This window comes from Podarcis gaigeae (genome assembly GCF_964106915.1).
Source record: "Podarcis gaigeae genome assembly, chromosome: 15".
NCBI lineage: Eukaryota > Metazoa > Chordata > Lepidosauria > Squamata > Lacertidae > Podarcis > Podarcis gaigeae.
The window spans coordinates 33,924,620-33,951,689 of NC_139692.1; the positions used below are offsets into that span (position 1 = coordinate 33,924,620).

The 27,070-nt window shown below is 47.0% G+C and overlaps 2 protein-coding genes across 4 annotated transcripts in view; both read left to right on the top strand.

Annotated features, from left to right (window-relative positions):
- Positions 1 to 26,668, top strand: part of LOC310832583 (protein spinster homolog 3-like) — a 31,313-nt gene extending 4,645 nt beyond the window's left edge. Inside the window, exons 3-15 of one of the 3 annotated variants that reach the window (XM_083714595.1) lie at positions 2,551 to 2,960; positions 5,206 to 5,271; positions 8,497 to 8,633; positions 10,812 to 10,963; positions 13,036 to 13,102; positions 13,598 to 13,743; positions 15,979 to 16,134; positions 16,883 to 17,072; positions 17,840 to 17,905; positions 19,097 to 19,195; positions 20,709 to 20,898; positions 21,832 to 21,922; positions 25,569 to 26,668. In XM_083714595.1, coding sequence (XP_083570721.1) covers positions 2,774 to 2,960; positions 5,206 to 5,271; positions 8,497 to 8,633; positions 10,812 to 10,963; positions 13,036 to 13,102; positions 13,598 to 13,743; positions 15,979 to 16,134; positions 16,883 to 17,072; positions 17,840 to 17,905; positions 19,097 to 19,195; positions 20,709 to 20,898; positions 21,832 to 21,911 — 1,536 coding nt within the window. In that variant the 5' untranslated portion in view covers positions 2,551 to 2,773 and the 3' untranslated portion in view covers positions 21,912 to 21,922; positions 25,569 to 26,668. Of the gene's footprint in view, positions 1 to 2,550; positions 2,961 to 5,205; positions 5,272 to 8,496; positions 8,634 to 10,811; positions 10,964 to 13,035; positions 13,103 to 13,597; positions 13,744 to 15,978; positions 16,135 to 16,882; positions 17,073 to 17,839; positions 17,906 to 19,096; positions 19,196 to 20,708; positions 20,899 to 21,831; positions 21,923 to 22,543; positions 22,928 to 25,568 lie in introns of those variants that run through there. The other 2 variants (XM_083714596.1, XM_083714594.1) reach the window with 2 other exon arrangements.
- Positions 1 to 27,070, top strand: part of CYB5D2 (cytochrome b5 domain containing 2) — a 148,999-nt gene that overhangs the window by 116,718 nt on the left and 5,211 nt on the right. The gene's annotated exons all lie outside the window — the stretch shown is intronic.

Sequence of the window (27,070 nt, forward strand, 5' to 3'; positions counted from 1 at the left end):
ACAGCTTCCAACAAAATATTAAAATGCAGTAATGCATCAAATATTAAAAGCTTCCCTAAACAGGGCTGCCTTCAGATGTCTTCTAAAAGTCTGATACAGTGGTACCTCGGGTTACATACGCTTCAGGTTACATACGCTTCAGGTTACAGACTCTGCTAACCCAGAAATAGTGCTTCAGGTTAAGTACTTTGCTTCAGGATGAGAACAGAAATTGTGCTCCGGTGGTGCGGCAGTAGCAGGAGGGCCCATTAGCTAAAGTGGTGCTTCAGGTTAAGAACAGTTTCAGGTTAAGAATGGACCTCCGAAACGAAATAAGTACTTAACCTGAGGTACCACTGTAGTTGGTTTTCTCTTTGATATCTGGTGGGAGGGCGTTCCACAGGGTGGGTGCCACTACCAAGAAGGCCCTCTGCCTGGTTCCCTGTAACTTGGCTTCTCACAGTGAGGGAACTTCCAGAAGGCCCTCGGTGCTGGACCTCAGTGTCCGGGTAGAACGATGGAGGCGGAGACAATCCTTCAGATCTTCTCTAACTTCCAGTTTGGCATTTCCATCACTGGGGAAGCAGCAACAGCCCTACCTGTTAGCCAATCTTTTTGGCAGTTTGAATCAGGAAGCTTGCTACACAGACCTTCCCTCCCGCGCTCTCCTCTTCCCTCCTTGCCTGCAGTTTTGGGCATTAAGCAGCTACAAGCCAAAGCTGATTCGGGGCTGTCTGCCCCACGCTGTTCCCCTGAGAGACACAAGTTAAACTATGGAACTCACTTCCTCAGGAGGCAGTGATGGCCGTCAACTTGGATGGCTTTAAAAGAGGATTAGACAAATTCCTGGAGGATGGCTGTGCTTTGCCTCCTCAGTCAGAGGCAACAGTGATTTTGAATACCAATTGCTGGAAACCGCACGAGGAGAGAGTGCTCTTGTGTTCGAATCCTGCTTCTGGGCTTCCCACAGGCATCTGGTTGGCCACTGTGAGAACAGGATGCTGGACTAGGTGGGACACTGGTCTGATCCAGCATAGCTTTTCTTTTTTTTTTTGCATATTTTTTGGGGGGGAATATTTTATTAGTAGAATATAAGAACAACATATTATCAAATACAAGCAATAAAATACAGTTTTACCCTAACCCCCCTCCAAAAAAACCCAGACCCAACTACGTCCAGGTAATTACATTAGTAATATAATAAAATGAAAAATTATTTCTGCAGTTGCTGGTTTAAAAAATATCATTCCACATGCTCCCATGTGTCTTAGGTGGTTTAAATGCATGTTCTTTCATTGATGCATATGTATTAAAGGAGGACCACGTTATGTAAAAGTTATGTAGTTTCTCACGTTGTTTTCTTTCACGTACCCTTTCCCTTAACTTTTCCATCAAAATTAATTCCCAGACATAAGCATACCAAACTTCATATAGGTTCACGTTTTTGTTTTTGTGGGATGAATATATTTGATTGAAAAGTAGCTTTTAATTTTTTTAAAAAAACAACACCTTTAATCGTCTTATGCTACTGCAAGGCTAAGCACATTGATGCATGCTTAAGTCCTGTCGAAACAAATGGAATATAAGAGTTTATTCTGGGTTGAATTCCAGGTTAGGACAGCGGCTTTACGTAGACAGAAAACTGGCATTTGGCTTCCTAAATTATGAGTCCATCAGTGAAGATGAAGGCTGCTGTCATTTTGTCCACATGTCAAATGAAAAAGATGGATTTTCATAGACACATATCAACACAGGCATTTTTTTTAAAAAAGGGGGTTGAAATTTTGATGAAACATCAGGAAAGACTTCCTGCTGTCACAAGCTGTTGGCAGTGGGACAGACCCCCTTGGAAGGAGGTGACCCCTCCATTTGTTAGAAGTTTTAAAGCAGGGCCTTTAAAATGGGCACTTCTCAGGGATGCTGAAGCAGCAAACGTCCTGCATCGGCAGGAGGTGGGCTAGATGACATCTGAGGGGCTTTTCAGCTTTATGGCCCCATCTGCAGTACAGAGGTACCTTGGGTTAAGTACTTAATTCGTTCTGGATGTCCGTTCTTAACCTGAAACTGTTCTTAACCTGAAGCACCACTTTAGCTAATGGGGCCTCCTGCTGTTGCCGGAGCACGATTTCTGTTCTCATCCTGAAGCAAAGTTCTTAACCTGAAGCACTATTTCTGGGTTAGCGGAGTCTGTAACCTGAAGCGTATGTAACTTGAGGTACCACTGTATATATTTAAAGCAGGCTCATTTATTGTTTGGGGAACTTCAAATTACCGTGTTTTTTTGCCTATAAGATGCCCCATGTATAAGATGCCCCCTATTTTGGTGGACTCATATTTAAGAAAATGGAGGGGAGATGTATCCGTGTATAAGATGCGCCTTAATTTCTGACATTATTTTTAAGGGGGAAAACCTAGTCTTATATATGGAAAAATATGGTAGGTGGCGTTTCAAAACCGGATCAAATTTCTCTGCCACCTCTGGTTGCACCACGGAGGTGGACTCCCAATCGAAAAAAGGAGAGTGTCTTAAATTAATCTTGCACACATTTCTCTCTCTCCTTGCCTTACAAGGTCAAGTGGTTTCCTGCTGTTGTGTGGGAAAAGAGACCTGGCTTTTCTCTGCAAATGTGCAACCTTCTTGTGAGGGGGAAGCTCAGAGCTTTTGTGGCTGGCTTTGCGAGTGGCTTTCCTTTGCAGGAAATGACCGTGCAGAGTGAAGTTCCTCATAATGAAGGAGCTCGGAATCGGCTTCACATCCTGCCCGTCCTTTGATTAGCAGAGTTGGTCCAGGGCCATGAATGAGCTGGTAGCCCCGGGACTGCCACCTCAGTCTCCCATAGCCTTGAAGGGTTATGGAGTCATTGAATTTGGCGAAGACGACCAGGGAGCGAGGAGTCCCCCGGCCAGAAGGTCTTACATTGCCATTGCAGTGCTGTGCTACCTTAATCTGGTGAATTACATGGACTGGTTTCTTGTCCCAGGTAAGATGACTCCCCTCTCTCTGGGATCCATTCCCTGAAAGATAGCCGTGTTAATACTGCTTTTCGAGAGGTCCGGAGAGAGGCAACACGAGAACGGGGCCTTCTCTGCAGTGGCTCCCCATCTGTGGAATGCTCTCCCCAGTGAAGTTCACCTGGCACCTACATTATACACCTTTAGGTGCCAGGCAAAAACGTTCCTTTTTAACCCGGCCTTTGGTTGATCTTATTGACATCCAACACTTTTTTAGAATATGGCTTTTTTTTGGGGTGGGATTGTTACTGGGTTACTGCTTTTGGTTTGATTTTATATGGTGTGGTCTTGTTGTACACCTCCCTGGACCTCCGGGTATAGGGTGGTGTTAAGTTGAATTATTATTATTATTATTATTATTAGTAATAATAATATTTTTAACAGCACTATTTTTTAAACAGACTCCAGACCCTCCAAGTGTCCTTATTTTCCAGGGACAATCCCAGATTTACAGAAGTTGTCCCAGTTTCTGAATTGATCCCAGAATGTCCCACTTTTTCTTAGGACGTCCCTATTTTCATAGGAGAAATGTTGGAGGGTATGGAGTTATGCGACCACCTGAGCCAAGGAGATTAGCAACTATACAACCTTTGGAAGAATATCTGTGTAGTTTTATTATGTTTTTATGTATTTTGGAAGCTGCCCAGAGTGGCTGGGGCAACCCAGGCTGATGGGCAGGGAATAAATAATAAAATGATGATGGTGATGAAGGTGATGATGATGGACTAGGATGTTCCTATTTTCGTCAGAGAAATGTTGGAGGGTATCAGACTCCCCCACAGCATATTGGACTATTTAGTTTTGAGAGAAGGCAAGTGAGAAGCGACATGCTAGAAGTTTAGATAATAATGCCTGGCCTGGAGAGAGTGGAAAAAGGAAGGTTTTTCTCCCTTACACCATACGCATGGGAACTTGTGGGCGTCCAACAAAGCTGAGTGTTGAAAGAAAGGACTCCTTCATGTGGTGAGGGCCACCAACCTGGTGGCTTTAAAAGAGGATTAATGGAGGATAAGACATCTATGAGCCACAAGGACTCTGCTCCCACAGCTGGAGGCAGCCATGCTTCTGAATACTCATTGCTGGAAACCACAGGAGGGGAGGGGAGCTCTTGTGCTTGAATCCTGCTTGTGGGTTTACCTCAGGAATCTGGTTGGCCACAGTTAGAACAGGATGCGGGACTAGATGGGGGTTGCTGACCTGATCCAGGTCTGTTCTTAAAATGCAACAAAATGATAAGAGCTGGAGCTCTGTGAGGGGTAAACCACAAGCCCAGAATTATTTGAGAGGGAAATGTGCTTCCAATGTGCATTAAAGGCATAGTCGTACGCAGCCACAGATCCCGTTCGGTATGACATGCCAGATGACACCTCTTGGCCTCCATGTTTTGTCCTGGATTTCCAGAGTCCTGCCCCCTGCCCCCACATCCAAGGGGCTTGTATTTATTAAACCAAAAGTTCACAGCCTCTGATGTCCCCAACGAAGAATTAATGCTATTTTGGGCTTGCCAATTCTGCGAAATGGAAAGGCAGGCTCCTTTCCTTTTCCACCCTTTGATTGTATAACATCTTCCATCTAAATGTCAATGAAGAGCAGGGCACTGATTCTCAGAGGGTTTCCGCTGTTAGGTTATTGACAGATTAAGGTAAGCTTCATAAGAGCTCAAGTAAAAGCAAAGTGAGATGGGTGATCCCTGCTTCTCTGCAAGCAAACAACAACAACAACAACAACAAATTTGATTTATACCCCGCCCTCCCCAGCCAGAGCCGGGCTCAGGGCAGCTAACACCAGTAAAATTACAGTAAAAACATAATAGGAAAAAAACCACCAATTTAAAATACAGGTTAAAATGCAATTTAAAATGCGGCCTCATTTTAAAAGTAGCCCATAGATCAAAACCCTAAGGGGAGGGAAACATAAGGGTCAGACTGAGTCCAAACCAAAGGCCAGGTGGAACAGCTCTGTCTTGCAGGCCCTGCGGAAACATATCAAGTCCCGCAGGGCCCTAGTCTCTTGTGACAGAGCATTCCAGTCGGGGCTAGTACTGAGAAGGCCCTGGTCCTAGTTGAGACGAGTAGTATAACAAGTAGTAAAGGCAGCTTTGCATAACCTGAGCTGCTAGATCAAAGCAGCACTCCTTTGCTAAACCTCTGCTTCCCCTTCCCACAAGCTGGGGCTGTAACATTGTGGTTGTAATGGATTTTTGCTGTGTTACAGGGGTGCTTCAACACGTACAGACCTACTTCAAACTACGAGACAGCAGCGCAGGCTTGTTGCACACAGGTAAAACCATGTTAATACAATGGCATTCTCTTTTGTTGCTTTCAGCATGTGTATGATCATAATCAGTTATCTCTCACCCTGATCACAACTGCTTTTGCCTTGCATTTGCATTGCATTGAAATGAATGGGGCGGAGCGATATAATTAATTATGTAAATTACACGAGTTGCATAATTTCACCACAGTGGACGGTGAGACAAATAGCGTCGTTTTTGTCAGATGGCGAACTGCAGCAGAAAGGAAACAGCGCTGTGTGCAATGAATACAGGGTGGGGTGGATGGATGTAATGATGTCTTGTTACATTACTGCAAGGGCGAGGAGAGACTCCTGTTTCAGTCCCTGGGGAGCAACTGTCAACCATGGCAGACAGTACAGAGATAGATGGACCAATGGTCTGACTCTGCGTAAGGCAGCCTTCTAGAAAGAAATTCAAAATAGCGTTATGAGAATACTGGAATTTTGTGCGATGCAAAAACCATACAAAATAAGATCTGCCTGTCGGTTAACGTTTCTCAGGAAGCTGGATTTCGCACCCAACACCACATCCTGTGTTTTATTCTCTAGACCCCTGTGAAATTGTGGCATTTTGACAGACCTGTGCAGGCAACCTTCCCAAGTGACCGGTCTGTTATAACATATCCTCTTGTGTTCCCTTTGCCTTCTGGTCTCTGTTTCTTAAAAATAAAATAAAGATCTGCTTCACATTCAGATAAATAGATACATTACTGTATATAGAAAACTAGCCTGCCAAGAATGAAGCCCACTGTCCTGACATGCTAGTTTTCTTCAGTAAGGTAAAAGTAAAGGGACCCCTGACCATTAGGTGCAGTCGTGACTGACTCTGAGGTTGCGGCGCTCATCTCGCTTTATTGGCCGAGGGAGCCGGCGTGCAGCTTCCAGGTCATGTGGCCAGAATGACTAAGCCGCTTCTGGCGAACCGGATCTGTGCACGGAAACACAATTTACCTTCCCGCTGGAGTGGTACCTATTTATCTACTTGCACTTTGACGTGCTTTCGAACTGCTAGGTTGGCAGGAGCAGGGACTGAGCAACAGGAGCTCACCCCATCGCGGGGATTCGAACCACTGACCTTCTGATCGGCATATCCTAGGCTCTGTGGTTTAACCCACAGCACCACCTGCATCCAGTTTTCTTCAGTGCAGGGACTTTAATAATAATCATCATCATCATTCAATCAAATAAGGTATCTGAGGAGGTTAAGTTACAGTTTTGCTGCAGCTTTGTGAAAGCGAAGCCAAAAATTGCTTTCAAAATGGATTTTATGTGTGTGTGAATCTGGAACTAGAAATAATAATACAATGAGTCTAATCGGAAGTCAAATGTGTTTATTTTTATTTTTTTCCTTTCTTCTAATTCTTCTTCTAATTCTTTCTTTAAATCTCCCCCCTTTCTTCTTTTTCTTTCTACCTTCTTCTTTTGTCCTTTTCTTTTTGATCTGCTAAGAAAGAGATAAAGAGATAAAAGTTAAATATGAAAATTTGAGCAAGCTAAAGTGATGTTCTGTAATTTTTCAACTACTGTTAAAGATGGTCAATTGTAATGAACTGATGTAGTAGTTATTGTGGATTTTTTTTTTGTTATTGTTGAATCTTAAGTAAAGTATTAAAAAAATGGATTTTATGTGTGTGTGAATAGGTCTTGCCTGTGGCAAGAGTTGTCCATATTCTATCGTAGGGCTTAAAAAATGAGAGGGGGTCCCCCTGCTGTGTTTCAAACCACAGGGAGCACCTCAGTTTTGGGCCAGTTCAAGGTTAGCGAGACATAACTTCAGCTATGCTTGTTTTTCTATATACTTGGTCATTTTATTTCTAAAAGTGTTCCACCAATTAATCTGGAGCGGAGTTTGGAACCAGCCTGTAAGTTCCTGGATTCTGCCCTGCCACACAGATTTCTTTTTAAAAATTGGTGTTAGACTGGCTGTTTTCCAGCCCCCTGGTGTGGAGGCCATGCTTAGGGACAAATTATCTGTTTTTTTGTTAGAAGATCAGCACATCCATGTGTGAGTTCTTCTTCAGAACTCTCAAGTTCATGCCATTCAAACCTGGCTCATTTATAATTTGTTGTTGTTGTTGTTGTTGTTGTTGTTGTTGTTGTTATACCACCCTTTATCAAGAGATCCCAGGGCGATGTATAACATTAAGAACACATTTACAGAGCACAATCATAAAATAATTTTTAAAAAGCATAATAATAAAATAATCATAATAACAGTCCCTCCCACAGCTTTAACAAGGACATGTATTATTTAACAGCCAAAGGCCTGGGTAAAGAGGAATGTTTTTTCCTGGTGCCTAAAGTCATGTAATGATGGTGCCAGGTGAGCCTCCCTGGGGAAAATACTCCCCAAATGGGGAGCCACCACCGAAAAGGCCCGTTGTGGTGTTGCCACCCTCTGGATCTCTCACGGAGGAGGCTCACAAAGAAGGGCCTCTGTTGATGATTAAAGGTTGAGGATTGGTTCCTATGGGGAGAGGCATCCTGAGCCATGTAATAAAGCCTAAACTTTACCTTTCATCACCTCTATTTGCCTCGTTTCTTCAGCCCCTCTTTGTGAAAAAGTCCAGTTTAGGCCAAGGTATCTGCACTACCCTGAATTCTGTGGCCCTCATATCTGGCTTGGGAGTTTCAAGGACAAATGGCCACCATGAGGAAACAGGGTACTATGCTACATTGGCCTTTGGTCAGATCCAGCAGTGGGCTTTTATGTTTTTAATCTAAACAAAGATTCTTAAAATATGCTTTTGTTTTTCTAAATTCATCTTGAATATAGCCAAGAGCGACACCCACAATCTGGGTAGACCCAAGTTCAAATCCCATGGAGTTTACTGGGAGATCCTAGACCAGTCAGTCTCAGCCTAGCCTACCTCACAGGGTTGTAATGAGGATAAAATGTGTGTGTTTATGGCAAATCTTAGATATTTGGTAGAAGGATGGTGAAGTGTGGGAACGTAACAGATGGGGTAGACACTGGGATAGCTCAGTCAGTAGAGCATGGGACTCTGGGGGCCATGGGTTCGAGCTCCCCATTGGGCAAAATATTCTTACATTGCGGCAAGTTCGACCCTTGTGGCCCCTTCCAGCTCTTAAGATTCTATGAATTGAAGAAAAGTGAAATAATGTGATAAATACACTGAAATGGAAGCCCTGGTGAACGCCCACACAGCTGTCAACATTCATCACTCCTCTTGCTTCTTTCCACAACAGTTTTTATTATCTGTTTCTTGGTGGCGGCCCCTCTTTTTGGATATCTCGGTGACAGATACAACCGCAAAATCATCCTGAGTGCTGGAGTAATCCTCTGGTCAGGCGTTACCCTTGCCAGCTCATTCATCCCAGAATGGGTAAGTGTCAATTATTTGGTTTTGGGGGGAGTGGAGGTTTGTCTGCATGAATAGATGTTCCATTTTGGGAATGGTACACCTCCTAGTGGCATTCGAACGTTCAGCAAACATAAAGCTGGTTCAATGAGCTGAGGCTCATCTATTACAAATGCGAGGGGGGGGGGGGAGGAAACATATTTTAAAAATTAGCTAATGCTTTCCCCCCCAAGAAAAATAGGTGCCAGAATTCACTGTGAAATTGTTACAATAAGTCACCTTAGGGCAGCCCTGAACAGATGCCAGTTTGATAACAGCCCCATTTACTGATTGTGGAGGTGCAAAAAACTACAGCCAGCTGTCTCCTTAGCTGGTCTGGAGGTTAAGCCTAGTTCTGGTATAGGTACAATCAATGTGCCTCCTCTGCCCTCATCCTCTTAATAATAATAATAATAATAATAATAATAATAATAATAATAATTTATTATTTATACCCCGCCCATCTGGCTGGGCTTCCCCAGCCACTCTGGGCGGCTTCCAAAAAATATTAAAATACTGCAATACATCAAACACTAAAAGCTTCCCTAAACAGGGCTGCCTTCACATGTCTTCTAAAAGTCTGGTAGTTGTTGTTCTCTTTGACATCTGGTGGGAGGGTGTTCCACAGGGCGGGTGCCACTACCGAGAAGGCCCTCTGCCTGGTTCCCTGTAACTTGGCTTCTCGCAGTGAGGGAACCACCAGAAGGCCCTCAGTGCTGGACCTCAGTGTCCGGGCAGAACGATGGAGGTGGAGACGCTCCTTCAGGTATACTGGACCGAGGCCATTTAGGGCTTTAAAGGTCAGCACCAACACTTTGAATTGTGCTCGGAAACGTACTGGGAGCCAATGTAGGTCTTTCAAGACCGGTGTTATATGGTCTCGACGGCCCCTCCCAGTCACCAGTCTGGTTGCTGCGTTCTGGATTAGTTGTAGTTTCCGGGTCACCTTCAAAGGTAGCCCCACATAGAGCGCATTGCAGTAGTCCAAGCGGGAGATAACCAGAGCATGTAGCACTCTGGTGAGACAGTCTCAGCCTACATACCAGATGGAGCTGGTAAACAGCTGCCCTGGACACGGATTTGACCTGCGCCTCCATGGACAGCTGTGAGTCCAAAATGACTCCCAGGCTGTGCAGCTGGTCCTTCAGGGGCACAGTTATCCCATTCAGGACCAGGGAATTCTTAGATTCTGGCAGGTGTCTAGGGCAGCTTGGAAGGGCCCTTGTGCAAACGGGCACATGTGTAACAGTAGAGGCCTGGCGGGAAAGCTTAAAGCCCCCTGCCACTATACAGTGGTATCTCTGGTTGCGAATGGAATCCGTTCCAGAGGCCCATTCGCAACATGAAAAGAGCACAACCTGCAGCGGTGCGTCTGCGCATGCGCGGGTTGCGATTCACCGCTTCTGCGCATGCGTGTGACGTCATTTTACACGTCTGCGCATGTGCGAGTGGCGAAACCCGGAAGTAACCTTTTCTGGTACTTCCGGGTCATCGTGGGACATAACTTGAAAGAACGTAACATGAAGCGGACGTAACATGAAGTATGACTGTACTGCAGATGAATTAAAGAGAAGGGAATACGAATTGGCTGCCCTGTAGCTTGACCAATCACGGCTATGAGTTAGCTGGAGTCATAGGTCTTTTAAAAAAGTGTAGACTTGCACAAGCTGGCCAACTTCTGTTTTGACTTGAAATGTACGTTTTGGGCTTCTCAGAAGTACATAAAGGCAAGAAGGCAGTGAGGAGAGCGCCGGCTCGCAATGATGTCCACCTGAGAGTTGCTGGAACTGCACACCTGCATGCTCCGGCTGGGGAAAAAAGCACTGGTTAGGAAAACAACTCAATTTTACCTAGGCTACCCAATTTAGAATGGAGGGAACTGCCCAGAGAAACTCTGAGTGATATTCTGGACAATAAAGGTGCAAGCTTTATGTTATAATTGTTTGCCTGGACTGGATCGTGGGCTACAGTATGAGACAGAAAAGAGAGTAAAGACAGGGAAATTTGTATATCTTTTTATGTCTTGTCTTCTGCTCGGCATGAGCTTCTTCTGAAGAGACAGGAGGATAAATTAAAATAAACAAAGGTTATTCCGAGTGCTGGAAGGTGCTATTTAATGTGTGTCTTTTTCAATATCTTGCACGTCTTCTCCCCTTCCTCAAGATGCCCTGGCTGTTCTTCATTTCGCGGGGACTGGTGGGTGCTGGCACCGCCAGTTACTCCACTATCGCGCCCACCATCATCGCTGACCTGTTTGAGAAAGACCGCAGGACATGCATGCTATCGCTCTTCTATATCTTCATACCGGTTGGAAGGTAGTTCTCTGTTCTCCGAGACAAGTTGGGAAGGATCTGGGGCTAGGGGGCAGCATGGAAGTGGGGAAGGGGAGAAGCAGGGGCAAAAGATGTTCTGGTTGGAGCCTCTTCATTTTCCTTTCGGCAAGGGGGGGATGGGCCACCCACCCCTCCATCCTTGCATTTCTGATGTTCAAACTGAAAGTGCCAATCATTTTGTACCCAAAAACACCTGGGAGGAATGACCAGCAAGATTCAGGGAACTCAAGACATGCAGAACTGCAAAAAATATTTATGGGAAGAAAGGCAGTGTGAGAAACTGAGATATAAAAGCGAGGAGCTAAATGGCACCTTAAACCTAGGTTATGGGTGCAACGGAATGTCTAGGCTTTTGTAATAACAAGAATACAAAGCTGAAAATGAATGAACTGCAGCTAAAATATTATGTTCATTTTTCACATGGTCTAGTCCTTCCCTTGCCCACCCCCCTAATATTCTTAAGAGGGTCTTTTATCCAGTCTTAAGAGAGTAGCTGGAAGTGGGGAGGCAGAAAAAGGTCCTCCTTTCCTTCCACTCTGCAGTTTTAATCTGAAATCTTAGGCACAGTACTGCACCCAGAGCTCAGAAACTTCTTGCGCTGATCAAATTCCCTGTCACAAAAAGCGCCTAGAACAATGGGAGTTTCAAACATTGAAGAAAGGTCTAGAGGTGCAGTGAGGGAGAACCTCTCAAACAGCCCCATGAGGACTGAGTGTGCTCAGTAGTCACAAAACGCTGATTGTTTGGGTGTGTGTGTGTGTGTGTGTGTTTTTAAGAGGGGACACAGAAAACCAGTTTGGGTGGAATGGGAATCCGGAACAGCAGCAGTCCCCACTGCAACACTTTGTTGCACATCCCACTTACGACATTGATATCCCCCTTTCCTTTCCTCACGGAACTCCATGTGTCATACATGCCAGTTACCTAGGTGACCTTTCATCCATGCACTGGCCAAACCTGGACCTGCTTAACTTCAGCAAGACAGCTGCATCCAAGGCCACGTTCTACACTCTTGACTGGTCCTGATTGTTGTTTGAAGAGGATCAGTCACTGGCCACAATTGGAAGCCACGTTTTATTGAAATGCAGAGACTCTAAACTTTTTAAACCGGAGAGGCTAAGAAGTGACCACCAAAGCTCCAACATGAAAATAGGGACGTCCTATTCCATCATCAGGATGTGGGTGGCGCTGTGGGTTAAACCACAGAGCCTAGGACTTGCCGATCAGAAGGTCGGCGGTTCAAATCCCCGTGATGGGGTGAGCTCCCATTGCTCAGTCCATGCTCCTGCCAACCTAGCAGTTCGAAAGCACATCAAAGTGCAAGTAGATAAATAGGTACCGCTCCGACGGGAAGGTAAAACGAGTTTCTGTGCGCTGCTCTGTTTCTTCAGAAGCAGCTTAGTCATGCTGGCCACACACCCGGAAGCTGTATGCCGGCTCCCTCGGCCAATAAAGTGAGATGAACGCCGCAACCCCAGAGTCGGCCACAACTGGACCTAATGGTCAGGGGTCCCTTTACCTTTTATTCCATCATCATCATCATCCTAAACATCACCATCATTTTATTATTTATACCCCGCCTCTCTGGCTGAGTTGCCTCAGCCACTCTGGGCAGCTTCCATCATATATTAAAACACAAAGGAACATTAAACATTAAAAAAACTTCCCCATAGAGGGCTGCCTTCAGATGTCTTCTGAAGGTTGTATAGTTCCTTATCTCCTTGGCTCAAGGGTTGCCTAACTCCAAACCCCCTAATATTTCTCCGCTGAGAATAGAGACGTCCTAAGGAAAAGCGTCACATTCCAGAGTCAAATCAGAAACCGGGGTGGCTTCTTTAAATCCATGACTGTCCCTGGAAAATAGGGACACTTGGAAGGTCTGGAACACTGGCGTGGGAGATGTGCACTCTAAGTCTGAGATGTAGCCCCTCCCATTAAGAGCTTCTATCTAGTCTGGTGACCTGGCAACCAAACTGGTGCTCAGTCTGTCCCCTAGTCATGCTCGGTGGTTCGAAGCAGTCAGATAGAAACAGTGCATTTCCTTTCTCTTGCAGTGGGCTCGGTTACATCATGTCATCTGGAATGGCGTTGGCTACTGGCCACTGGAACTGGGGGTTCAGGGTGAGTCTTTTCTGGGTAGACCCCCTTTTTGGGTAAAATGGTGGGGTTCTTCCACTCTGCACTTTATCAAGGGAGTTTCATTCAGCTGAACAAATCCGACCGCTGGCCTCAGCCCACCGTCAGCCTGTCTCGAGAAGAGGCAGAAACTGTTTGAAACTGAAGAGAGTGGCTTGAGATCCACAGTGCTAAAACCAAGGGCCTGCTTTAAAAAACGATTTGTAAGAGCTTATAAGAACTCCATCTTTTCTGCCTCGATTATTATTATTATTATTATTATTATTATTAATAATAATATACCCAGAGGTCTCAGGGCGGTTCGCAGAATAAAATCAAAATATAAAACCACAAAATGCATAATCAAAAAAACAACAACAACCCAATAACCCTTCCCCCAATAACTCCTCCTTTTTGATCATCAGAATGTTGCCCCTTTCATCATGGTCTTTGTTGAAAGCCTTTTTCCTGCAACATCAGCAACTTTTCCTTTCTCTGTAGGTCACCCCTTGTATGGGAGCTGTAGGCTTGGCTTTCCTCATTTTCTTGGTTCCTGAATCATCCCGGTGTGGAGCTGTGGAGCCTGCAGCTGACAAGGTCAGAGGGGATTCAACTTGGCTCAAGGACATTTCATCGCTTTGCAAAAAGTAAGTATCATTATTATTATCTGAATTTTCAGTGCCTGGAATGCCAACCCTTTGCTTGGAAGTGCAGCTTTTAGCCTTAGGTAGTATAATATGCATATATAAATTCTATCTGCCATCTAAGGACAACACTGTGTCCCTGATGAAGACCAGGCTCAAGTCCCCGAAACCTTATATACTTTACAAATCTGTGCATCTTGAAGGTGCTGCAAGTTGAGCTGGATCCAGTAGAGGGCGATGTTGACTTAGAGAAATCTTCTCTAGGCATCCTTTGAACATTTCATGCTCAGGGCCAAGTCAGGCATAGCTGTCAACTTACAGATTTGAAAATAAGGGACCAACAACCTCGAAAATAAGGGACCAGCAGCCAAAATAAGGGATTTTGTCAACCAGCTCCCGAGCCAAAGGCAGAAAGCCCAGCCAGCAGCCAAACGAAGCCTCAAGTGGTGGTTCCCACAGCGCAGCAAACCGGCAAAGGGGATGCAGCAAGGAAAACCACCGTCACCTCCGCTGGGAAGCGCTGAGCAAAGGCGAGTCCCCGGGCAACGCGGCCGATTTGATCGGCACAAGGCATGCAAGCTCCAAGCCTCAGTCGTTCTTAGACTCCTTATTGGGTGAGCAACGCAGCCAAGCAACCCAGTTTGAGCCTCCCTCCTCCCTAGCCGGCAGGGAGGGAGGGAGAGGAGCTGCTTCCTTTGAAACCCGGGAAATTTAAGGGACATCATCAATAAGGGACAGCAGCAGGACACAGCGCTGGGATAAGGGACTTTCCCGCCAAATAAGGGACAGTTGACAGCTATGAAGTCAGGCAGTGAACATTGTCTGCTCTGGAAGGTAAAAGACCCCTGGATGGTTAATTATGATACTGTGTGCCCTACTTGGCTATCATGTAAAATGCTCATTTATGGTGTAGACCCTGAAATTTCAGGCTTGTGAAACACTTGCCACCCTCCCTGCTAACATTTTGTCATTTCTGTGGGTTGCAGTTGGCTTTCAGCAACGTCAAAAGGCACTCTAAAAATTAAAAATTACCTGATTACCCAGAATGCTCTGGTGAACATGCTGGCTAGCCCCCAGAGCTATCAAACATCACCTTGTCATCCTTCTCCTTAATTAAAAGATGCATAGAGTATACTGTCAGGCATCCGGGTACTCTACAGCAGGAGGAGGGGGGTGTTTTTCAGCCCAGGGGCCACATCACTTCTCAAGCAGCCTTCTGGGGGCCGCATGCCCATGGTGGGCAGAGCCAAAGGCAAGAGTGGGTGGAGCCAGAGGCCAAAATTCAACACAGAGCAACACAGCGATAGCTGGTAGGACAGAAGGCAGGAAGCTCAACAGTAGGTGGCGCCAGAGCAAAAGCCAGCTAGTTCTAGTTTTACCCCATCCTCCTCCCTGCTGAGTTCTAGAAGGGGCAACCCTGAGGTGGAGGAGGAGGAAGGTGGTAGCCTGGGCCCACCCGCCGGGCAGGTCATAAGGAAGAAGGCAGGCAGGTTGGGGGCTGACTGAGGGCAGATGGAGTTTGGTGGGGCAGCCTCCACTGGAACAACAGGTGTGACCCTTGCCTTTTTACAGTCAGCTGTATTCCAGCCATGTAAAGGCCAGGGGTATCTACACATAGATCACAGAATTGTAGAGTTGGAAGGGACCACATGGTTCATCTCATCCAATCCCCTGCAATGCAGGAATATTTTGCCCAATGTTGGGGTGGGATCATGCTCTGCCGACTGAGCTATCTGTGCATCTCTCCATTCACCCAGATGAGCAAAGGCTATTATCACAGTTTAGTCAGCCAGAAGTACTCCAGGATACTGCGGAACACAGCAAGCTAAGGCTTTGTCCCGGGGAGGGGAGGTATGGCCTGATGAAATCCTGAGGGCCTGACAGAAAGGCCTCAAGGGCCGCATTTGCCCCCCAGGCCTGAGGTTTCCCTCCCCCGATTTGGAGAGCAATAACAAGCCAAAACCCAAGACACCAAGGAAACTACAGTGGTACCTCGGGTTACATACGCTTCAGGTTACAGACTCCGCTAACCCAGAAATATTACCTCAGGTTAAGAACTTTTCTTCAGGATGAGAACAGAAATCGTGCAGCGGCAGTGGGAGGCCCCATGAGCTAAAGTGGTGCTTCAGGTTAAGAACAGTTTCAGGTTAAGAACAGACCTCCGGAATGAATTAAGTATTTAACCCGAGGTACTACTGTATTTAAATATGTTTCTTATTCCACCCCACCCCCTGACAGCTGGAGTTTCTTGTGGTCCTCGCTCGGGGTGACAGCCATGTCCTTCATCGTTGGAGCTCTGGGGTTCTGGGTGCCAGTGTTCCTTTCCAGAGCTCAGCTCATCCATGACACTGTCCCTCTCTGCCAACAGAAAGGGTCGTGTGACACCTCCAACAGGTGAGACAAGCTTTCTTTGGGAGAAGCAAACAGAGGGCATGGGGAACACTCCATAGGAGAGAGTATCTGAATATTTATATATATATTTTAAAAGAAACGTGACAACAGGAGGCTGTGGCAGAGATGGAGCATTGCAGAAAGATCACACCTGTTTGATTTGTGAACCACCCTGAGATCTATGGGTATAGGGTAGTAAAGGTAAAGGTAAAGGGACCCCTGACCATTAGGTCCAGTCGTGGCCGACTTTGGGGTTGCGGCGCTCATCTCGCTTTATTGGCCGAGGGAGCCGGCGTACAGCTTCCGGGTCATGTGGCCAGCATGACTAAGCCGCTTCTGGCGAACCAGAGCAGTGCACGGAAATGCCGTTTACCTTCCCGTCGGAGCGGTACCTATTTATCAACTTGCACTTTGATGTGCTTTCGAACTGCTAGGTTGGCAGGAGCAGGGACCGAGCAATGGGAGCTCACCCCGTCACGGGGATTCGAACTGCCGGCCTTCTGATCGGCAAGTTCTAGGCTCTGTGGTTTAACCCACAGCGCCACCCGCGTCCCTTTTATAGGGTAGTAGGCAAATTTAATAATAAAAATAAATAATTTCTGCCTGCCACAGCATGGTCAAAGCACAAAGATACAGTCATGTAATAATAATGATAATAAAATAGTCAGCCAATCGACAGAGCCAATGTTCATAAGGTTATATAACCTGCTGTGGTCTTTAAAACACACACATCTTTTTTCCTGTCCACCAGCCAGATATTTGGAGGAATAACTATTGCAACTGGCATCTTTGGAGTCATTGTTGGAGCAGAAGCCGCCAGAAGATTCAAGAAGACCAACGCAATGGCTGACCCTCTGATTTGTGCTGTCGGCTTGCTGACGTCATCTCCATCCATGTATCTGGCCATCATGCTGGCTCAGGAAAGCATTATAGCTACATATGTAAGTATGTGGCAAGAGGGGTTTTGCCTTAGCGGCTGGCCTCTCCTCAAAGACAACCTTGCCTATGGGGGAATTGGGTTTTCATAGCAGAGATACTGGCTTGGAAAGGTTTCTATTCCTCAAGATTGCAAGACTGAAATATTGCAGAAACCGAGACGAACCTTTCTGAATTTCATATATGTGGGCAGGCAATATCACCAGGGAAGCTTGGACTGGGTGCCAGGGGCCTCTAGCATACTCATCAATATACCCTATCTAGTATTTAATTTTTGGTCATTGCACTGGGTAAATCTGCACCCTGAAAGTTAGCTGCTTTTTGTTTTAAGCAGTCAAATTGTACCAGCCAAGCAGCTTGCAAACCTGAGAGGGAGGCTTCCCATAGTTGGCTGTAGCAGCTGTTGGAGCCTGTAGTAGCTGCTACTGTCACTTGGGCACTTCCTTGTTCACAAGCTCCTGCAAGCCAGTTTATGAGCAAATCTATATCCTTCTGCTTGCTCTGGCTGGCAAAAATGAAGGATCTTCCCATGTTCCTAATTTCTCTCAGCTGAACCCCAACATTGGTAACACCGTCCTCAGCTCATTGGTGGGAAGGTGGGGTCGTGTAAGGGTTGCTGGTACCCAAAACATGAACCGTTAAAAGGATGGAGAGTAGTATTTGGCCTCTATTTGATCTTTCTGTGTGTGCATTTGCAAATCTCCAGTGCCCTGTCAACTCATGAGGTTCTTTCTACCTCTCTACCTCTCTGTGTGCTTTTCCCCTATTTCAGATTTTTATTGCCCTTGGAGAATTTCTTTTATCCTTAAACTGGGCCATTGTGACTGACATACTGCTGGTGAGTTCAGCTGTCTTTTTCTGTCATATTGATTTTGCTGATAACCTGATACACCTATTCTTAGATCTTTGCTCTCTCTTTCTCTCTTTTCTACATTCACATCCCTTCAGGTCCATAGCCAGAAACGTAGCGGAGACAAGAGTCACATGGGGTGTGTGGGGGGGGAGGAAGTGGGGCATTTTTAAGTTAATGTGAAATGACTTAACATGCAATCCCATGAATATTATCCTGCTGACAAGTCCTTCCGTGTTGAGTGGGGCTTGCTCCCAAGAAAGTGTGTGCAGGATTGTAGCCAAAGAGGATGTCTTCGGCTAGAGGACTGTCCTTGTAGACTCGGATGTGTGGCCACCCTCCTTGCATACCACCCAGAAGTGGTCTCTCTCTTTCAGACATTTGCAGTGCAAAGCCAGGCACACCCAGGAAATTGTGTAGTTAGTCTCTGTGGTAGGGCTGGCAGATCTGCTAGCAACCAGCAGTATGTTGCTAGAAAGGCAAGGCCCATGTTAGAAGCACTGATATGGCAACCACAGCCTGCTTCCTTATGTAGGTGTTACAGCCTGGTTGGATGCAGAGGAAACACTGGAGGACCGGCTGGGAAACCCCCAAGGGAAGAAGGCTCAGAACTCGGGGACTGGTGGTGGTCAGAGGGAGAAGGAGGGAGGAGGTGTTGGAAACTGAAGGGGCAACAGGGCTGAGTGAGCAGGAAGAGTCTGTGGCAGAGAGAAGTCCAGAAGCAGAGGCAATAGCTGAAGCAGAAGAAGAGAGAGGCCAAGAGGAGTCAGGTTGGTGCAGAGTCACAGGTGGCTGCCCCTCCTGCTGTGACAGGCTCCCCAGTATCACAGAAGCAGAAGAGGCATGAAAGGGGTGGAGGAGAGGTTGGCTTCATGGAGGCACAGTCTCCGATTGCTTGGGGAAAACCCTGGAGAGGAGAGGACCTAGGCAGCTGTGTGGAGGTGAGGACCTTCAGTCTCAACAACTGCTTCACAGGGGCAAGACCTGCCGGAGATGAGTTGCTATGCTCATTAGGCCTGACACTCCTGCATCAATTGTGGTTTTGCTGATAAAGAGTTAACCCCGACTTGCACCGTGTGATTTACTGCTGGCTCGTTCCTGACAGTCAAGCACATTTAGCTGGTCTTTCCTATTTCCTACTTACCTTGACCATTGGGTCTTTTCCCTTTGACTTTTCAGTATGTCGTGAAACCAACATGCCAATCCACCGCACTATCTGTACAGATTTTTGTTAGTCATTTGTTTGGTGATGCCGGAAGCCCCTATCTCATTGGAATCGTAAGTTATATGGGCAGCTTTAGAGGTGGGGGTGGGCTGAAGCCCCCCCCACCCCTTGGTGGGAAACGGTACAAAGTGATCTCATTTTACAAGTGCATAGAAATTATTTGCACTGTGAGTGAATAGCTTGGGGCTTCATTTCATGGCAGGTTGAAGCAGGTTCTTGATCCTGGCGATGTTCAAATGGGCCAGAGGCAGAAGGCATAATCCGAGACAGGCAGGAAATCAGGAAAACAGATAAGGGAACCAACCTAGGACCAGAGGCAGATAGGCAGTCGAAAGATGGTCAGCTGGTCAGGTAGAGAGCTAAATGGATGAAGACCAAAGGATCAGATGTAGGAAAGCCATCAGAGGTCCAAGACCACCTGCACCACTGCTAATATATTAGCCAATTTACTCAGACTAATAAGAAACAAAGTGAGTTTTACACAGATAGCCAAGCTCCTGTTGGTCCCTCAAGAACCAAATGGTCTTGAATAGCGTTACGGGGAGAAATTCAATACCGTTTGCATTTAAAGGTTGTTGTCATTTAGTCGTGTCCGACTCCCTAATTTGCACTTTTGAAAACACAATTCTTCTATGCTTCAAAATTAGAAATTCTCCTTTAAACAAGCATCTCCCCACAAAAATACTTAGGCTAGACTTAATTTTGCAAATCAGTTCTCTAGCCAATTAATGGGCATATAATGAGGTTGAGCATGCATAAAAATGCACATATTTTTGAAGACAGCAGACAAATATGCATTACATTAGAGAAAATGCTCTGCGGAAATGTGCGTCTTAGGCAAAATTGCACAGAAGCATATGTATATTAGCAAAAATCTGCACTAAAATGTTAATGAATTTTCATGAGGACTTTTTAAAAAAATAAATAAATCTGCAAAGTGGAAATGTGGAGGACTGACCTTAGGACAGAAAAAAAACAAGAGAAAATGACATATTTACCCATTTCCTTGTCTTGGAAGAACTAAAGTCCCAGCTTTGGCCACCAGAGGGCTGGCACCAGTCAGTCCATCAAACGCATCAGTTTATGCATCCCAGAGTTTTTGCTTCACCTGTGTTAGGGCCCAGGAAGCTTCAGGGCAAGCTCAGGTCAAGTCCAAAAGTAACCAGAGAAAACAACACGGTCAGACTGAACGGGGTTCAAATCCCCCACTTGGCCCTGAAGCTCACTGGGTGAGCTGGCAGGGGGGCGGTCACTGCCTCTTGACCTAGGGTTGCTGTGGGGATTAAATGGGGAGAGGAAGAACCATGGATCAGTGGCGTAGCGTGGATTGTCAGCACCCGGGGCAAGGCAAGTAATTTACGCCCACTAACCCGTGGATTTGCGCCCCCTAACCCGTGGATTTGCACCCTCTAACCCTAACCCCCAGATGTTGCGCCCGGTGTGGCTGGCCCCCCCTGCACCCCCCACGCTACGCCACTGCCATGGATGCCACCTTGAGCTCCTTAGAGGAAGAGGGTGGGGCATAAATGCAATAAGCAGAGTAAAAAAATCACGTTCCCCCTCCAGATCTCCAGTGAAATCCAGAAGCGACAGGCAGGGGCTTCTGCCTACCTCGCGTCCTTCCGGAGCCTGCAGTACAGCTTTGTCCTATGCTGCTTTGTCGGTGCTCTTGGGGGAGCCTGCTTCCTCCTCACCGCCCTCCGGATCAAAGAAGATCGGCTGGAAGCTGCGCCTCCACCCCCACCGCCAGTCAAAGGTAACTCTGACCCTTGGGCTCAGCACATCTGTATTGCAAGCATCGCCCTGGCTTTGGTCATCATTTTTTGCCAGACCTTTCCAGCTGAACTATAGAGTCATAGAATTGTAGAGTTGGAAGGGACCTCAAATGCCATCCAGCCCAGCCCCCTGCAATGTGGGGATCTCAGCTAAGGCATCCATGACTGGTGGCCACTCAACCTCTGCTTAAACACCTGCAAGGAAGGAGAGTCTACAACCTCCCAGGAAAGGGGTGGAGGAAGCGGAGTGCAATGGGTGCGGACAGCCCCAGGTGTCACAACTGAGGAGGGTGACAAAATGCTGGGAGGCACTCACCACGGGGCCTGCAGTGTGCCTGAGCCACGTGTCTCTACTGGGAGAGATGCGGTGGCTTGGGCACACACAGGCTTCACGCTCCCCAAATGGTCCACCCACTGCCTCCCCCCCCCAGCTGTAGGGTGGCTGAGTGGGAGGAGGCAGGTAGACTCCGGAGGCCCCACGGTGCACCCTGCCCATATGGGCAACTCACCCTGCCCTCGCCCTGCCTCTATGTGTGGTGTAGTGGTTAAGAGCGGTAGATTTGTAATCTGGTGAACCGGGTTCGCGTCTCCACTCCTCCACATCCATTTGCTGGGTGACCTTGGGCCAGTCACACTTCTCTGAAGTCTCTCAGCCCCACTCACCTCACAGAGTGTTTGTTGTGGAGGAGGAAGAGAAAGGAGAATGTTAGCCGCTTTGAGACTCCTTCAGGTAGTGATAAAGCGGGATATCAAATCCAAACTCCTCTTCTACTCTTCTTCTTCCTGGGCACGCCACCCCAGGTGCCCGAGCAGCTTCCTCCGCCGCTGTCCCAGGCCAGACCGTTCCACTGTCAAATAGCTCTGACTGTCAGAAAGTTCTTCCTGATGTTAAATCAGCATTTCCTTCCTTGTAGCTGGAAGCCATTGGTTCGAGGCCTACCCTCCAGAGAAGGAGAAAACAAGCTTGCTCCATCCTCCATGTGATACCCCTTGAGATATTTGAAGGTGTCTATTGTATCTTCTCTCAGTCTTCTCTTTTCCAGGCTAAATATACCCAACTCCTACCATGGGAACTGTAGTTCGCCAAACATTATTAAGTGGTCTTGTCCAGGGGTCAGTTAACTTTTTCAGCAGGGGGCCAGTCCACTGTCCCTCAAACCTTGTGGGGAGCCGGACTATATTTTGGAAAAATAATAATGAACAAATTCCTATGCCCCACAAATAACCCAGAGATGCATTTTAAATAAGAGCACACATTCTACTCATGTAAAAACATGCTGATTCCTGGACCATCTGCGGGCCGGATTGAGAAGGCGATTGGGCCACATCCGGCCCCCGGGCTTTAGTTTGCCTACCCATGGTCTTGTCATTTGAGGTCGCCCATCTGCTTTGCACCTCTGCCGTTCCTGTGGCTCATAGGAGGAAAGCCTGGGAAGTTCTAATAAATATAAGTCCAGCGTTATGTGGTTTCAAGTCCCCTGTGGGTCTGATGGTGCAGATTAGGGCAAAAGATGTAGAGGAAAGGATTTGGACGACTTGTTTTAAGCTACACCTGTCCCAGTCTCCTGCCCAAGAATGATGGCAAGTGCCCTTTCTTGCATGTCAAGTAGCCAGGCTTTATTGCAGTGCAGCTTCAGAAACGAGTGAAGAGCAGGAAAAAGCCCAGAGATGCAGCAAGGATCAAAGCACGAGGAAAGGAACTTCAAGGTTCAGGGACAAGGCCAGAGATACAGATCAGAAGTTGGGAGCTGAGACTGCACAGGAGTGTGAAGTTGTTCTGAGAATCAGCCCTCCCTGCCCATCATGCTTTTAAACATAGATTGTCCGGCTACTCAAATACATGCATGCCCTATAGACAACCCGACCTTAACTTGTGCGTGTTGAATAAAGAGGTTTCGAGGAGAGAGTTTTACTATCTCTTAGCATAGTTAGCACAGTGGTGATTGCTACCAAGCATATTAAAATTTGGTTGGCTTCACATCTGCCCTCACCCACCTTTAAACAAGCATTCCCCACGAAACTACTTAGGCTAGAATAAATCACAGACACCTAGCTTTGCAAATAAGCGAATATTTTACTTGCAGAGTTTCCAGCAATTGAGTCTCCGTCTGCTGGCAGTAATATAAAGAAAAAAAAAGGTTCCCAAAGGTTTGTGCTCCTTCTTGGGGGCTGGGTTTACTCCTGACTCTTGATGTGCTGCTGTTGTCTCAGAGACAAGGTCTGACGCTGCTCCCCTGCTGGCAGCTCAGTCTGTGCCACCTCCTCTCCTCAGGGGGAAAAATGGCCTCCCTGGGCATATGAAGCCCCGACCTCCTCACCCTGAGCCAAGTAAGGGGGCAGCTGCGAGACTTCCCGAGCAAGAGTCTCAACAGAGGGTACTGGCTCTGAGTTGGGGAAGTTGAGCGGGAGAGCCCTGCTCCATGACCTCTTCATCCACCCTTTTTGTCCTCTGTTGTACACAGAGCTCCTCCTCCTGCCATTGCCACCTGCCTCTCAGCGCTTGGCTTTGCAATTGGCCTCCTCTGCCCCCTGATTTTTTTGACATTGGGGGGCCTCAGCCCCTTCCCAAATATATTGGGGAACCCCAGCTGGGCTCGGCCCCTAGCAGTTGGCGTCGTGGCCTCCAAGGCAGTATGCATCTGTATACCAGTTGTTGGAAAAAGCAGAAGGGAAGAGTGCTCTTGAGTTCGAATCCTGATTGTGGGCTTCCCACAGGCATATATGGTTGGCCACTGAGGGGATAGGATGCTGGACTAGGTGGGCCACCGGCCTGATCCAGCAAGGGTCTCCTTACATTCTTCTAGAAGATATGAGCAGAGCAGCCCCTTTGCAGCAGAAGTAACAGGAGATAATATTAGCTTTCTCGCTAGGAGATGCTAATTTGACAACCGCAGCGTGAACGAAACCCACCAGCTTTTGGCGCTCTCCTTATCAAGCAGTTTCGGGAATCCCCAGGAGGACATTCTCCTCTCTTAAACTCCCGCTGAAAAGTGTGTTCGGAATATATCGAAAGCATTCCAGGAAAGGAGCTAGATAAGTCTTTTCATGAAAGCTTCCAAAGGGAATAGGTTTTAAAGCAAGAATGAGGAACCTGGTGCCCCCCCCAAGATGCTGAACCCCATAAACCCATACCCTCCAACAGTTCTCTGATGATAATAGGGACATTCTATTCCATAATAATACTAATAATAATTTCATTATTTATACCTCACCCATCTGACAGGGTTGCCCAGCCACTCTGGGTGGCTTCCAATTTAAAACAGTTTTTATAAATGCTTCCCTAATACAGGGATGCCTTCAGATATATTCTAAAAGTTGTATAGTTACTTAACTCCTTGGCTTGGGAGTCACATAACTCCATAACCTCCAACATTTATCTGATGAAAATAGGGGTGTCCTAAGGAAAAGCAGGACATTCTGTAATAATAATACAGTGGTGCCCTGCAAGACGAACGCCTCGCAAGACGGAAAACCCGCTAGACGAAAGGGTTTTCCGTTTTGGAGGCGCTTCGCAAAACGAATTTCCCTATGGGGTTGCTTCGCAAGACGAAAAAATCTTGCGAGTTCCCGCGGGGTTTTTCTGCTCCCCCCCCTTTTCCTAAGCCGCTAAGCCGCTTAACAGCTGATCCGTTGATAAGCCGCTTAACAGCTGATCGCTAAAAGCCGCTAGACCGCTAATAGCGCTAATCTGCTAAGCTGTCAATGGGCTTGCTTCGCAAGACGAAAAAAACGCTAGACGAAGAGAATTGCGGAACGGATTCTTTTCGTCTTGCGAGGCACCACTGTATTAATAATAATAATAATAATAATAATAATAATAATAATAATAATTTATTACTTATACCCCGCCCATCTGGTGGAGTTTTCCCAGCCACTCTGGGCGGCTCCCAATCGAGTGTTAAAAACAATACAGCATTAAATATTAAAAACTTCCCTAAACAGGGCTGCCTTCAGATGTCTTTTAAAGATAGCATAGCTGCTTATTTCCTTCATATCTGAAGGGAAGGTGTTCCACAGGGTGGGTGCCACTACTGAGAAGGCCCTTTGTCTGTTTCCCTGTAACCTCACTTCTCGCAATGAGGGAACTGCCAGAAGGCTCGGCACTGGATCTCAGTGTCCGGGCTGAATGATGGGGATCAAATCAGAAACTGGGCTTCTGTAAATCTGGGACTGTCCCTGGAAAATAGGGACACTTGGAGGCTTTTCAAGCCCCAGTCAGGATTGCCAGTGGCCAGAGAGGAGGATGGGAGATTGTGGTCCAGCAGCAGCTCTGGGGTTGAAGGTGCCCCATCCCCAGTGGTGGAGGAAGCTGCTCGGGCGGCTGCCCAGGGGCGAGGCGCACCATGGGACCTCCGCAGACTGCCTGCCTCCTCCCACTCAGCCACCCTACAGCTGGGAGCGGAGGCAGCGGGCGGACCGTTTGGGCCTGCAGGTGTTCAAGCCACCGTGTCACTCCCAGAAGAGACACATGGCTTGGGTGCGCTGCAGGCCCGTGGTGAGTGCCACCCGGCATTTTGTCACTCCCCTCGGTGGTGACACCCGGGGCGGACAGCACCTACCGCACTCCCCTTCCTCCACCCTTGCCAACCCTGTTTTAAGAAACAGCAGCGTAGACTTTCTCAAAGTAACATGGGGTCTTTTGGTTTTGCAGGCACAGAAAACGAGAGTTACGTCCGGCATGAAGAAGTCCAAGGGGAGTTTCCTGTGTCATAGAGCTGCCTCCTGCCCTTCACAAACACGCTCTCATCAGGGAAGGAGAGGCACGAACGCTTATCAACACAACCTCCATCTGGTGAGGGGCGGGGGAAGCTTTTGGGACTGACTTTGGAGCGTGACATTCAAAGTGGGCTGCAAATCACATGGCCACCCGCCATCACCATCTTTGAAGCTGCCAAGGAATCTGGTGGCTCCAGGAGCCAGGAACATAGCTGAGCTGTTCAAGTGACAACTTCCTCCAGAAAACATAACCAGTGGAAGTAAGATGTGCCAGCTTCCCGTCTAAATTTACTTGGTTTATGGCAGCTCCTTCTTGGGGGTGGGGGAGTGGGTTGTGTTTCAGGAGCCAAGCGCATGCATTGCACAGAGAAGTTTCCAGGTTCAACCCTGGGGGCTTGAGTTGAACAGAGCTTGGGTACAAAGCCTGGGACAGCCCTTTGCCCAACACCTTGGAGAGATTAGCAAAGAACAGTAAGGATCCCTTCTAGCCACTTCCAGTAGAATTAATCTCCAACTTGAGAAACATATAAAGTGCCAAGCTAGACGTATCCTCGGTCCAACCTGTTGGTTTTTCTTTGGACTCTTCACGTTCCATCTCTGCCCAAATTTGACATCGCGTCTCGGCTGCATTTACAACGTGACAAAACTATGACCTTTCCTCACTGCCCCTTTGGCAAAAACTCTTCTGTGTGCTCTGGTCCTATCTTGTATGGACTAGGGATGAATTGTGTCAGTTTCGGTTTCTTGTTTTTTTCACCCTTAAGTCCAGTTCCTCACATTTCTGCATTAGTTTGTGTTTTTTATTTTATTTTAAAAAGTCCCTGTGAAATTTTTCCAGCGTTATAGTTTGCATTTCTCCCAATACATTCCTGCATGCAGTTTTGACTGATCTAAACATTTTTTTCAAGCAAGTTCCCCTTAACAGTTTCCCATGTTAATTTCATGAATCTATTCCAGGCATAGGCAAACTCGGCCCTCCAGATGTTTTGGAACTACAATTCCCATCATCCCTGACCACTGGTCCTGTTAGCCAGGGATGATGGGAGTTGTAGTCCAAAACGTCTGGAGGGCCGAGTTTGCCTATGCCTGAATTAGATGACCGTTGTGGTCCCTTCCAACTCTACAATTCCATGATTCAGTGAGACTACTTGATATTTAGTTTTTAAATGCTTTTACAGTAAATTAGTACATCCATTCTTCATTATCCTTCTACAGTACATCATTCGACTTCCCAACACCTTCCTCCATGGGTTCCATTTTACTCTTAGTTGTGCTACATATTAATTTAGCACTACTGCGCATGCGCAAGCTGCGAAACCCAGAAGTCACCCTTTCCGGTACTTCCAGGTCGCCACGGGGTGCAAACTTAAAAAACGTAATATGAAGCTAATGTAACATGAGATATGACAGTAGTTCAATAAAGGGACTTGTTGTTAT